The sequence below is a fragment of the Pan paniscus genome, chromosome 8, assembly GCF_029289425.2.
Source record: "Pan paniscus chromosome 8, NHGRI_mPanPan1-v2.0_pri, whole genome shotgun sequence".
Taxonomy (NCBI): domain Eukaryota; kingdom Metazoa; phylum Chordata; class Mammalia; order Primates; family Hominidae; genus Pan; species Pan paniscus.
The window spans coordinates 23540406-23552785 of NC_073257.2; the positions used below are offsets into that span (position 1 = coordinate 23540406).

The window sequence follows — 12380 nt, forward strand, 5'->3', positions numbered from 1 at the left end:
CATTTGCTTTATTTTAACAGAAACCAAAGCTTTGGCTCTCTTAATCCTCACTCTTTTTTCAAGATGTATTTGTTCAGAAAAAGGACATTCAGGCACACGGGCTGTCATGCCCAGAGAGATTCCCTCTGAAGTAGAGAATTTGATTCCTGCCAAGATCCGTCTCAGACAACCCCACCCTCAAGCTTACCACGTCCATTTCTCTTCCTTTCACCCCACCTGTTGCTGCCTTCTCTGGGACCGAATGTTACGCCTGCAACTGTGTCCTCCCAGCTGTTGCTCTTCAGCTGTTGTAGTCTGTCAAGCGGTAATGTCTCCTTTTTCTAAAATTTAACACCATGTGACAGTAAGACAAGAACTTCTGACCAGTTGGGGAAAACATGTCGTCGGGGTGGGGGCAGTGAGGGGTGGACTGGGAAGGAATGAAAACCTCATTCTGATAAGTGTAAATTTTGTGCCTGCCGCCAGGCTGGGACCAGATAAGGGCACTTGGTATGGTTTGACAAATCTCGGCATCTTCAAGAGGGCACTGGGACATTTCTTCAAAGGATATTTTTTTTCTGAGTGCCTGCCGTGTGCAAATCGCAGTGCTAAACAGGGAAGCCTTTTTCTTCTCCCCACCCCTTCCCCAGACGTCTCCTTCCCAGTTTTCACATCCTATTGACTCCCTTCATAGTGGACAGTCTTCCATCCTCCCCCTCCTCTTCCTGGTAATGTCTGGAAAGGAATCCCAGGGCTCACTGCGAAGACAGCTGTTCCTAGTTCAGAAATCGGCCTTGGTCAAGGCAAGTCAAACATGATTCCTCTGGCAGATGAGCAACCCACGGCTCCTTTCTTCACTTTGGTAGCCACCTACTTCCTCAGACACGCAGCTGGAGAGGAAGTTTCTGCCACTGTCTGGCTCCCATTTGAGAGAGAGGAGGAGAAAAGGGAGAAAGAGAAAGCTGAGAAAGAAAGAAATAAAAAGGCCTGCAATCTTGGTACAATGGAGAAAGGAGAAAAAGGAAAGGGCAAGTTAGAGAGGGAAGTGATGAGATGGTTGGGCTCTGGGTGTGAGAGATCCACAGTGCTAACATTTCATTCCCTTGGATTGGAAGCTGCAGACCACGCTAGTGGGGTCCCTCCTTTGCCAGTGAGAAGGTATGTATCCAAGGAACTGTCTTCAGCTTGAAGGCCTCTTCACAAGGGAGATAAATTCATCATGATGTATTTTGGCTCTATGAAAAACAGCTTCAGAAAAACACAAGATTGCAAAAAATAAAAATAAATAGAAACCAGTGGAAGCTATTCTCGAGCAACGGTGACTACTTACTATTCCCTGAAAAAATGTAAAGTGAGCTTAATAACGATTTCATCTTTATTGGCATTTACTTTTACTTAAATCGCCTTAGAAATGTGATAATGTCACCGTTCCAGAAGTTATCAAGATGGAGGGAAAATAAGTGATCATTTTAAACTTATAATTGGCGATATAAATATTTATTGTTTAAGTGATGTCATTACGGAACCAAGAAGAGATAGGCTTACAATGTATCACTTAAGGATATGTTTGGGGTTTTTTGTTAACACATTAAAAAATGTTTATTTTTGCAAGTTGCTAATGAAACTGCAGTAAGCCAAGAACAAACACATGGTCACAAAGTCAGATATTCTCTCAGGTACTTAAAATTCATGTGGATTTCAAATGTATTGCCTGGCAATGATGGGAAATCCCCTCACAGGGCCTGTATTGCTTGCTCCAAATGGCTGTGAGCTCACTGGACTTGTTTTTTGTGTCTTTGCTGTTGCTGTTAACTAAAACAGCTATGCTAATAAAATTTGAATTTGCAAATGTGATAGGGGAAAGATGTTTTGCATCCTGGTTTGTCATGACGAGCCAGAAATGAGAAGGAAAAAGAAATCCTTCAGTAAAGGTGGCTTTTTGAGTTGACTGAACAATGCTAGCACATCTTTGTTCTGTAGTTGAAGGGCTGATAGCTACTGCCTTTTAAGTGATGCTACCATGGGAAGTTATGTATAGGAATAATAAAAAATGGAAATGTCACAAGATATACAAGGTTGTCTGCAGGAGCAGAAAATTAACTGTTGGGTTATAAACATGGGTCACGATATATCGAGCACCAGTCCCTAAATTATAGTAGCAACTTTGTGCAAAAATGTTGAAAGATCTCAAGTCAGTGGACTGTATTCTGGTTCACTGATTGAGTGAGGTGGCAGGAAAAGGGTCTGTATTCCAATTCAAGCAGTTTGTACTCTGTGTACAAATGCATTTATTAGCACTGTTTCCATTGAGTGTGTTTTTTTTTAATGCCAGTGATAATTCAGTGCTCAGACAATGACCTGTGGACAAAACTCTGTATGAGATGAGGTTCGAAGAGGGAAGTGGAGCTGAAACTGCACAGTGCTTTCCCTTGCCTGGGAAGGCCTCATATAAAATGAGGTCATTCAGAAACTTTCCCTTGAAGTGCTTCCAATTCTTGAATTGCCTTTTGTTTGGGAAATGAATAGCAAGTTGATTAAAAAAAGGAGACAATTAGGGAAGGTAGGGGGATGGGGCTAAGAAGAGCTTAAGGTTTTTCCACAATGCAGCTAAAACTATGAGGAAACTTCATTGTTCAGGACAGCCTGGTCCCCAGTGATGGCAACACAGGGTGGTGTCACCAACCGGTTCATATCCACGGGTGGGGCCAGCTGATGGCGTCGTCCCCTCCACTGCTGTCGATAAGATCCTTGGCTATAAAATAGCTTCATTGAACCTGAGCGTTCAACAGCGGCCCCATAGAGCTGTCTGCCAAATAACTCCAACTGCCAAAACATGATACCTGATGGCTCGTTACTGCATGAAAATTAAAAAAGGGGCCCTGTTGAGTTGTTTTTAGATTTTTTTTCTTCCTTCCAAAGCAGTGAAATGAGAAATTGAAGCTTTTCATCGGGTGGTATTTGGTTGGGTGTTCTTGTTTTGTTTTCTCAAGAGCTTTTGAAATTTGTATTTTTACAAATGGCTTTTGTGTATGTGCTGTGATCATGGAAACCGACTCGATATTAGAAATGAAAGCTACAAATGGAAGATTGTTGTCAATAACCTATGGTGGGGGGTGATGTGTGTGAGTATTTAGTTTTCCTCTGGTATCTACATCAAGTGCCTGTGCAATCACTACATTATTTATTTGGCAGCCAAAGTATTTAAACTCAGATGCACCCCATAACCTCTCCTTGGGTCACATCACCATATCCCATGTAGAGTGAGTTTTCTTTTATATTTGACCCTGGTTTTGCTTATATCTTTAAACTGCAAAAGCAAATGTGCTTTGAAAACTATGTTACACAGTAGTTAAATAAAGCAGTAACCTATGCACTTGGAATTCTCTCTCTATGACCTACTTACATACTACTTCACCCTCCTCATAGTATGATTAAAAGCTGCTTTGAATCCACTATTGCCTCAAGGGATTTGAGGCTAGAATTTAACAAACTGCTGAGAAGGCTTAAGTCAGTAAGAGGGCTTCCTTACAGCTTCTTCCAACTAATTCACATGCAATTAAAGAGAAAATAAGTATTTCAGAAGCGTACATGTTAATGAAACATGTTCTACCTTATAGAATGTAGATATACATGTTCTACCTTACAGAATGTAGCCTTTTTGCTATGGCTCATTAGAAACTATTTTTCATTTTGATTAATGCAGTTGTGTTTTGCTTCTGTTTTGGAGGCCAAGTCTGCTCCTTTCTTAAAATAATTCTTATATAGTCAGCTCATTATATACATTAGATATTTATGCAAATAATGGAAAACCAAGAACTGCCAAGGTTTGTCTTCATTTATCCAGCTAATTATTAAGATAATTGAAGACCAATCAAAATCCTGTAATTTCAAAGGCAGAACAGTAGCTGGGGAATAAATGCAGCTTAGTAGTCTGGGGACAAGTTTGGCCCTTTGGGAGTATAAGAATTCACTCGATTGCAACCATTCCTCAGTTCCTTAGGAGCCCAGACCTGGTTCCTCCAGTAAGGTAGTATTTAAAAAATTAAGGTTAGTTTGGCCCTACATCTAATGATCTTGGAAATAGAAGGTCAAAAGCCAGACACATTGTTCAGCTGAAGAAGGCAACCAAGTCCTTTAAGCATGTGTGGACTTAATTGAATATCCCAGGTCTGATACTTTGTATTGCTCAATGCATCAAACTGGATTTAAAATTGATATGTAAGTGTCCATTTGCCTTCATAACCTCTAAAGATAGTTAGCTGTCATCACACAAGAATCTGGTGAGAAATAATTAAAATCATATTTTGTCTATATCATGTCTGATACATTTAACTATTTGTAACTTGGTTGTTTAACCCTCTGGTTTGTGTGATGGTATCCTCAGGCATAATTTGTGAGGAGAAAGCCCAGCTTCCTAGCACAGTTCTGATTTTTAGAAAGACAAAGACTGAAAATTACATATTTCAAACAAAACCATAATGTGTGTGTGCGTGTATGTTTGTATAGGTATATGGATGTATAGCTGTATAGACACATACATTACCCTAAAAGTTTAAGATGTCATTACAAAATCAAGTGAAGGTTTCTCTAAGAGGTAAACTATAAACTTTTGGTACGCAATTTATGATGTTGATTCAGAATGTGAAATATGCCACGAAGTCTTACATACTTGTGACTACACTGTGAAGTTTGCCACTCACATAATCAACAGTGAGAACGATCAATTAGAATGTCACCTTAGAAACGAATTAGTTTTCCAGAACTTAGGCAAATCACTTAAAAATTAAACTCGCCAGCTTCTCTGTTTTTTCTGAGTTTGGCCATTTTTCTCAATTCTTGTTGGTAAATCAGTCACAAATCTTAAGTGGGTATTTAAGCTTCATGGCCCTTACATTACAGACCTAACCCTCGTGAATTCACTCAGCTGGTTTCTAATTATTGTGTTAAATACTAGGAAATGGCAGATTCATGATTATCGTTTGTGTAGAAAACGTGATTTATGACTTTTTCAGCCGCTTATACTTCTTAGTGTTTGCAAGATGACAGAAAAGGCAGTGCCATCGTGCAGAGACAGGTTTGTCTTCCTTAGGGCACTGCGATAAGTCCCTAAATGTCACTTGGCTCATAGATCTGATCTTTATTTTGCCTAAACCTCCTATATCCTTTCGGTGATCGCCGTTAGTTCCTGCCCGGGCAAGCACACCACACCGAGGAGCATCGAAGCGAACCCTCCGGCTGCTCGCCTCCCGCGGCTGGGCTCTGGGAGCGCGGCTCGGGTCTGGAAGTGGAGCGGGCTTTGGCGCCCGGGTGGCCCTAAACCTACTCCGAGCGGCCACGGCGGCCTCTTGCCAGGGACCCCCGGGCGGGGGAGCAGAGCCGGGCGGGGGAGCAGAGCCAGGCGGGGAGCGGGTTTGCCTTCGGGGGCCCAGGGGACCCTGAGAAGTCTGGCCGTGCCCGGGCGGTGAGCGCGGCGGCGGCCCGCCCTGTGTCCCCGCGGGGCGGAGCCGGGTTCGGGGCCGCGCTCTGGGCCGGCGGGCCCGCAGGGGTTAAGCGGCGGCGGGCGCCCCGCGAGCTCCGCCCCCGCCCGCCGCACCTGGCGCTCGGCAGCCGGCCGCCCCGGCGCTGGATTTCGGAGGGGATTGGCGGAGCGCGAGGAGAGAATGTGACAAGTGCCGGCTCGGCGGCCGCCGGGGGAGGCCGCGCGCACCTGTCCCTGCCCGTCTCGCGCCGCCCGCGGCCGCTCGGACGCGCGCAGAGCCGCCCCCCGCCGCTGCCGCCGCGTGCGCCCGCGAACATGACTTCTGCCTTCAAGCTGGATTTCCTCCCGGACATGGTGGTCGAGGGCCGCCTGCTCGTTCCTGACAGAATGTGAGTGGCGCCGCGTCCCGAGGCCGGGCGAGCGGGCGTCTTCCTCTCAGAGTCGGCGGCGCGAAGGGGACGGGCGTCGCCCGCAGCTCCCGGGCGCGACTTGGCCGCTTCGGAACCGTCGCCTCCCTCGGCCTTCGGCGGCCGGCACGGGACGCGGGAGGAGGGAGCGGGTGCGGACGAGCAGCGCCGGCGGTGCAGGGCGCGGGGCTTCCCGGAGGGACGAGCGGGGCGCGGCGTCCCGGGGACCGGGCGGGGTCCGCGAGTCCGGGTGAGGACCAGCGGGCCGAGCGCGGCGTCCCGGGTCCCCGCGGGGTGAGTGGGGGACGGGCGGGGTCCACGGACCGGCGCGAGGACCCGCGAGCAGGGTGAGCGGGGCGCGGCGTCCCGGGGTCCGGGCGGGGTCCATGAGTCCAAGTGGGACCGGCGAGCCGGGCGCGGTGTCCCGGGGTCCGGTGGGGCGGGCGGGGACCGGGCGGGGTCTGGGGGTCCGGGTGAGGACTGAGCGGAGCGCGGCGTGACGGCGACCGGGCGGGGACCGGCGAGCGGGCACGGGGTCCGGGCGGGGTGCGCGCGTGCGAGTGTGCACGCTTGTGTCATTTGAAATGCGGGACTGACGGAGCTCTCGTGGCCGGGGGAAAGAGCTCTTCTTACCAAATTACCCGCTCATCTGATTTAATATTTGCAAAGATCCTTTCCTAAGGTGGGAGAGGGGAAGCGGAGACAAGGAAGGGCGGGGGGATAATTATAAAGCGTGAAACTAACCAGGTGTACTTTATTGCAGAAATTAGAGGTAATTTTTACGTAATCATGGTTTGTCTGATATGCAGTCTGTAATTTAATAATTAATGTGATTCTGGTTGTTTTACATGTCGTCAAACTAAGGTAGAGCGTTCATTGGAAAGAAGTAGAGAGCTGGGATTCCTGAAGAAAGGAAAGTATGTCTAATTTTTAGCTGGCTTGATAGGAAAGTTTTTATTAGCTCGGAGGGGTCAGTAGGATCTATTTGTATTTCAGGCATGTTAGGAAAAGGAAACCTAAAAAGAGAGAAAAGATTGCCAGAGTGGGAACAAAAGGTCTGTGTCCTTTTTCGACATTTTAAGTTTTCTCTGATCAGGCGAGAAATTGGATAGCGGATCTAAGCTGTAATTAATCTAATCCAGTGGGAAAAAAATGGATTGGTATGGTAAGAGTGCATGTAAAATGTTTCCTCTTCTACCCACTGTAGGACTTAACATCCCTATTCTGTCTGGCACCTTATGGTACTCTGCAGTATTGAGGTTATTCCAGGCTTTATGATCCATTTCCCTGGCAACTAACTTTCCCCTGCCATGCTAGATTCTTTTTCTAGCATGTTAAGTGTTATGAGTTAAGAGATTCTTGAGAAACTCTGCAGTGGCCAATTATTTGAGCTGCAAGGACCTCCCCACCAAAAAAAAGGAGGGGGGTGGAGGAGGGGGATGATAGAATCTGTTATGCAAATTGTCTTTTGAGTCAATATTAAGAATGTTAATTTGCTTGTACACGATCAGGTTCATCTTTTCAGTATTCTGTTTTGGTAGTTTTCTCCGAGATGTGAATCATGATTAGTAACATTTCCACGATATTTGTTTTAAGAGACCTCTGTCCTGTCCCCCATCTTAAAATATATACCTGTATAGACACGTAATACACGTTTGCACATGAGCTAGTATGAAAGTTTTATGCGTTTTCTCCTCTAGAGGCTAGAGGGTCCAGGCTAAACTGAAGAATTCGCCTAATCATGATTTTGAATTTATGGTCACCTGCTACTTAAGTGACCATAATATAGCTAAGCTGATGAATGCTCTATGAATTTAAAGTGTTAATGGCCTCAGAAAGATGCAGTTTCTTGTCAATTAAATTATGAATTACAAAAATTTAATTTATCCTTTTCATTTGGTGGATGAATGTGGCCTGTTCAAGCGATTTGCTCTGAACTGAGCCCTTGTGCCTTATCCGTGGAGTCTCCTATGAAAATCCTAACGTGACTTCCACCTCACTTCTCTTCCAAATGTTAGTTATTTCCAAATGATAGCCTTTGGAATCAAACCCAAATTGTTCTCAGCGTTTGTCAGCTGTTGCTTAATTGAACTAAGGGAAGAAAAGAGGATTTGTAAATGATAGTTTTATTATTTGTTTCCTAAATAGCTATTGTGTGTCTCCATAGCCCTGAGAACACTAGAGCATGCTTTTATATATCGTTGATAATTAACTCACATTAAATACCGTATCTGGGGATAGAGGTGTGTGGGGGGGAATATGACAAGTTGAAAATGCCTGAAATCCGCCTAAGTTGTAAGTTTTATTGCCATATTCACACAGTTGAGGAGATAGCCATGCGGATTGTTTTCGGGACTGGTTGTCATGTGTGGTATATTGGCATTTGGACTAAATTGCAGTCGGCTAGATATTGGCCTGTTCCTAAAAGGAACTTAAATAAAGCATAGGGGCTTTTCTGCTGTTGATTTTTCTAAAGCGGTAGAACATTTTCAATGGCGTTTTCCCACGAGAATATATTAGATAAGTTTGCAAGATGTAATATGTTTGAGTCCTCAAGGCAGATGAACAAATAGCTTTTGAGATGAATTATTACGCTTGATAGCCCCACGAGCTATCCAGTGTTTAAAGAGCCCAGATCATTTAAGGCTCTGTAGTGGTGTAGAATTGCTGTAACATATGCTTCAAAGTTTTGGGGTTTTAAACATTCGGTATCAAAACCATAAATGGAAATGGACATTTTAAATAATCTTGGCTATTAAAGTTTCATTGTCTTTGTGTTACTATACAATATCATCTACAATATTAGCCACACAGCATAATGAAAACAGGCACTGATTTTTTTTTAAATTTGATTTTAAACTGACAGTTGATTTTCAATTAAGATGGCGGAGAGTGTTTCCTCCTTTGATTCACCTTTTTAATGACCATATACATGCATTTAGGGTTTGTAAATGGTTTTGGATTTTTAAACAAAGCTAATAAATAATGTCTCAGAAATGAGAAATTACAGTTAGACTGATAAACACAGCTTAAAAAGCATTAGGTGTTAGAATAAGACACTGAGAAGAGTCTACCAATAAATTAAAAATACTTTTTTTTTACATTTGGTAGGTAACCTTATTGAAAATGAGAAAAGTTATGTTGACTGTAAATTCATCAGCTTAATGAACTAGCTTTTTGTTAAGTCCTTTCAAGTTAGGATAACTGGCAAAATATCTATCAGTGTATAATTAAACTGAAGGGTGGTTCTAAGGACATCATTGTTAAAGCTGAAAAGGGCTTTAGAGACCATCTCATCAAACCTCATTTTATAGATTAAGAAACTGTTAGAGGGGCAGTGTGACGAGTCCAAGAAGTAATTACTGCTTCCCACCAAAATAAGGAAACGTGAGTTGTTAGTTGAGTGCCTGCCATGCGCCAGGATAGTTTATTCACACGGTCTCTAATCTGCAGGGTGGATATTGCCCACATTTTACAGATGATGCTTAAAGAGGTGACCTGCTTGCCCCTGCCACATAGGCAGTAAATGGCAAAACTGTGGTTTTCAAGTAAGTGAACACATGTGGGGTGGCATGTAATGTTCATGGGTTGATGCAGAGAAGAACACTGAATTAAAGGATATGACATACCCTTTTATCAAAATCAAAACTGTGCCATGTGAGAATGAGCATAAGAAATAAGTATGTCACCTGATCAGGATTGATGTATGTGAAACATCATTTTATACTTTCTAATTTGATTCCAATTCGGTTATTCCATATATTTATTAACTAAGCAGAATACGTTTTAATTAAAAATCTTTTTGGTTTACAAGGTTCCAGCAAGATAAAGATCAAAAGCAGTGGGGTTCTGTTTTTCTCCTCCATGGGCATTTAAAGTCTATTTAGAAAATGCAGTTATAAATAATACGGAGATAACTGGCATTTATCACCTGATACTCTGATGGTCATGAAAGGAAATTAAAATGAGAAAAGTCCAAAGAAAAGACTTTGCGTATGGTTCTTTAAGGAAAATTTTTGAAGTGTTTTTTTCAGCTGAGATTGCTCCGTTAACAGCACATGTTATCAGCTGCTTTCCGAGAGGAAGAATTCATTCCACACTGGCTTTTTAGAACACTGATGTTATCTTTGATCTGGGCAGAGGTATTATTTTAATTGTTTAATCTTGCTGTTTAATTGTAATTTGCTGGGTTGAGATAACTTTGGCATCTGTTGATGAGATGCAGTGAGCTGGGGAAACAAGACCCTTGAAAGACAAGATAAAAAGGTGATGGGATTTTTGGATATGAACCTAGTAATTAAGATTTCATGGGATCATTTGGAGTGTTTTCCACTTCTCAGTGTTTGGTTGTTTTTTTTTTTCTCCCCTGACAGCTACAATAACACTATATTTGGCCTCTGGTAAAAGACTGCAATATCCTTAGCTTTTTTACATGAATCCCCAAACTTCGTTTCTCTTTACCCCTTCCTTACTTTTATTAAAAGTTAAACACTCGTTTACTTAGCATAAAAAGACAGGTTATGTTTGGCATGCAAAATGATGTGATACAGCTGAGTGTAATACAGCCAGGGCCCAATATCACCCAGCTCTTGGGCAAAAAATCAGGGTAGCGATCATTGTTGAGACTTACACGTAGATTATAATGGGAATATGATGTCATTGTTGAATTTTTTGTAAAAACCAACAAAAATGAAAACAAACTCTCATAAATGTTAAGCAATACTATAAGCATTCCTTATCTAATTTGCATTTAAATGGAAAATGTTATATTTTCAACATGATTCAAGGAGCAGAATTAATAAGTCATCAATGTTGCTTATGTTCAATGCTGCACTTTACCCAAACTTAATAGGTCATTATTTCCACTTTAGAGTATTACCGTTTGGGAGATTTTGTTTCTTCACGGGAGGGTCACATTTTCGCTTTTTGTTTTCGGATTAGGCCATCACAAAGAGTTAGATGTTTGTCAGTGTAATGTTTGTTTTACAGAACCACAGAAGGGAGGGTTTGGAAACTACTAATGATTTCCAGTTCATTAGCACCTACAAGTTCTCATGCATCCTGTTTGTTTCCTCCACCAAGGAGGTGCCGAGTAATATAATGAAGCCAGTATCAGTGGTGTGCTACTTGTGTAGCAGTGCAGAAAATGTATTTTTATTTTTCCTTAAGAAACAGCTCTTGCTAAACTTAAGAGAAATGGAGCTGCACATTCCTGGGAAAAACCTATGTGGGAAACAAAAACTAATTAGAGCAGCAAATGTGATGCTCTCAGGTAATTGTAAAATAATTATTCCCCTTTAGTATCATCACCGTGTAATTGTTCCATCCAATATCCTCATGCTCTGAATCCAGATGTGAAGGGATGGAAACCATCTCCTCCTCCTGGGAATGTCTTTTTCATTTAGTGAGAGCTTTAGACTCCTCCTAAAGGACTTTTAAAAGAAAGGGGAAGACATTGAGGGAGATTTTGAACAGCTTCACTCTCCCCATTTGTTCTAAATCATGACAGAAAGTGATTACTCCAACTGTTTTTATAGAAATACAATTCCAGTTATGTGGCTGAAATGCCTTGTGAGCGTATTTGAGATTTACGCACTGGCCGTGCCAACCTGGAGTTGTATGAACAGTCTCTTTTATGAACTGCAGATTGTATGTTCTGTTCAGATACTAAAAGTGATGTTTTAAAATCAGCTGATAATTTAAAATGTAATGCTAATAAGTGTGTAGTCCTGTGGTTTTCAAAATGACGTATGAGTACAAATTCAGGTTTTGGTTAAATTTTATTTACTCCATTTGAGTGAATGCCTCAGAGCCAACTTAACCAGCAAATTATTAGACCCATTTTTTTTTCCTCCTAAAGATTTATGTAGATTAAGTTTAGGCTGTATTTAAACTATCAGGTCGGCTTTATTAGTCTGTGTTTTTCTATCAGGCTATGTGGCCTTTTACTTAAGGTTGGGTTTTAAATGAAGAAATCTATTCTGAAGAGATCTTCATCTAAACCATCTGTGCGTCCTCCAGATCAGCAGCCGAGGAGTCACCTAGGTAGTTGACCAGTTTGCCAGGATTCCTCTAGTGCTTTAAAGGTAGGAGTTAGATACAATATTTTGATTTTAAATCTCAGTAATTAAAGAAGTCAGTCGGGTACGGTTGCTCACGCCTGTAATCCCAGCACTTTGGGAGGCCGAGGCAGGCGAATCACCTTCAGGAGTTGGAGACCAGCCTGGCCAACAGGGCAAAACCCTGTGTCTACTAAAAATACAAAAATTAGTTCGCCGTGGTTTCGCATGCCTCTAGTCCCACTTACTTGGGAGGCTGAGGGAGGAGAATCGCCTGAACCTGGGAGATGGAGGTTGCAGTGAGCTGAGATGGCAGCATTACACTCCAGCCTGGGCGACAGAGCAAGACTCTGTCTTCTTCTTCTAAGAATAATAATAGTAATAATAATAATGAAGAAGTCCCGGAAGTTTGTCTCCTCAGTGAGACTGTATGCAGTGCTCTCTGTCATAACCATG

The 12380-nt window shown here is 42.7% G+C and overlaps 1 protein-coding gene across 30 annotated transcripts in view; it reads left to right on the top strand.

Moving 5' to 3' along the window:
* Positions 1–12380, top strand: part of CELF2 (CUGBP Elav-like family member 2) — an 867789-nt gene that overhangs the window by 543098 nt on the left and 312311 nt on the right. For 2 of the 30 annotated variants that reach the window (XM_034929923.3, XM_034929924.4), the window contains exon 1: positions 5510–5847. The exons of 20 other annotated variants lie outside the window; for them this stretch is intronic. In XM_034929923.3, coding sequence (XP_034785814.1) covers positions 5774–5847 — 74 coding nt within the window. In that variant the 5' untranslated portion in view covers positions 5510–5773. Of the gene's footprint in view, positions 1–5490; positions 5848–6040; positions 6213–6412; positions 6548–12380 lie in introns of those variants that run through there. 8 more of the 30 variants (XM_063607627.1, XM_063607629.1, XM_055092395.3 and 5 more) reach the window with 7 other exon arrangements.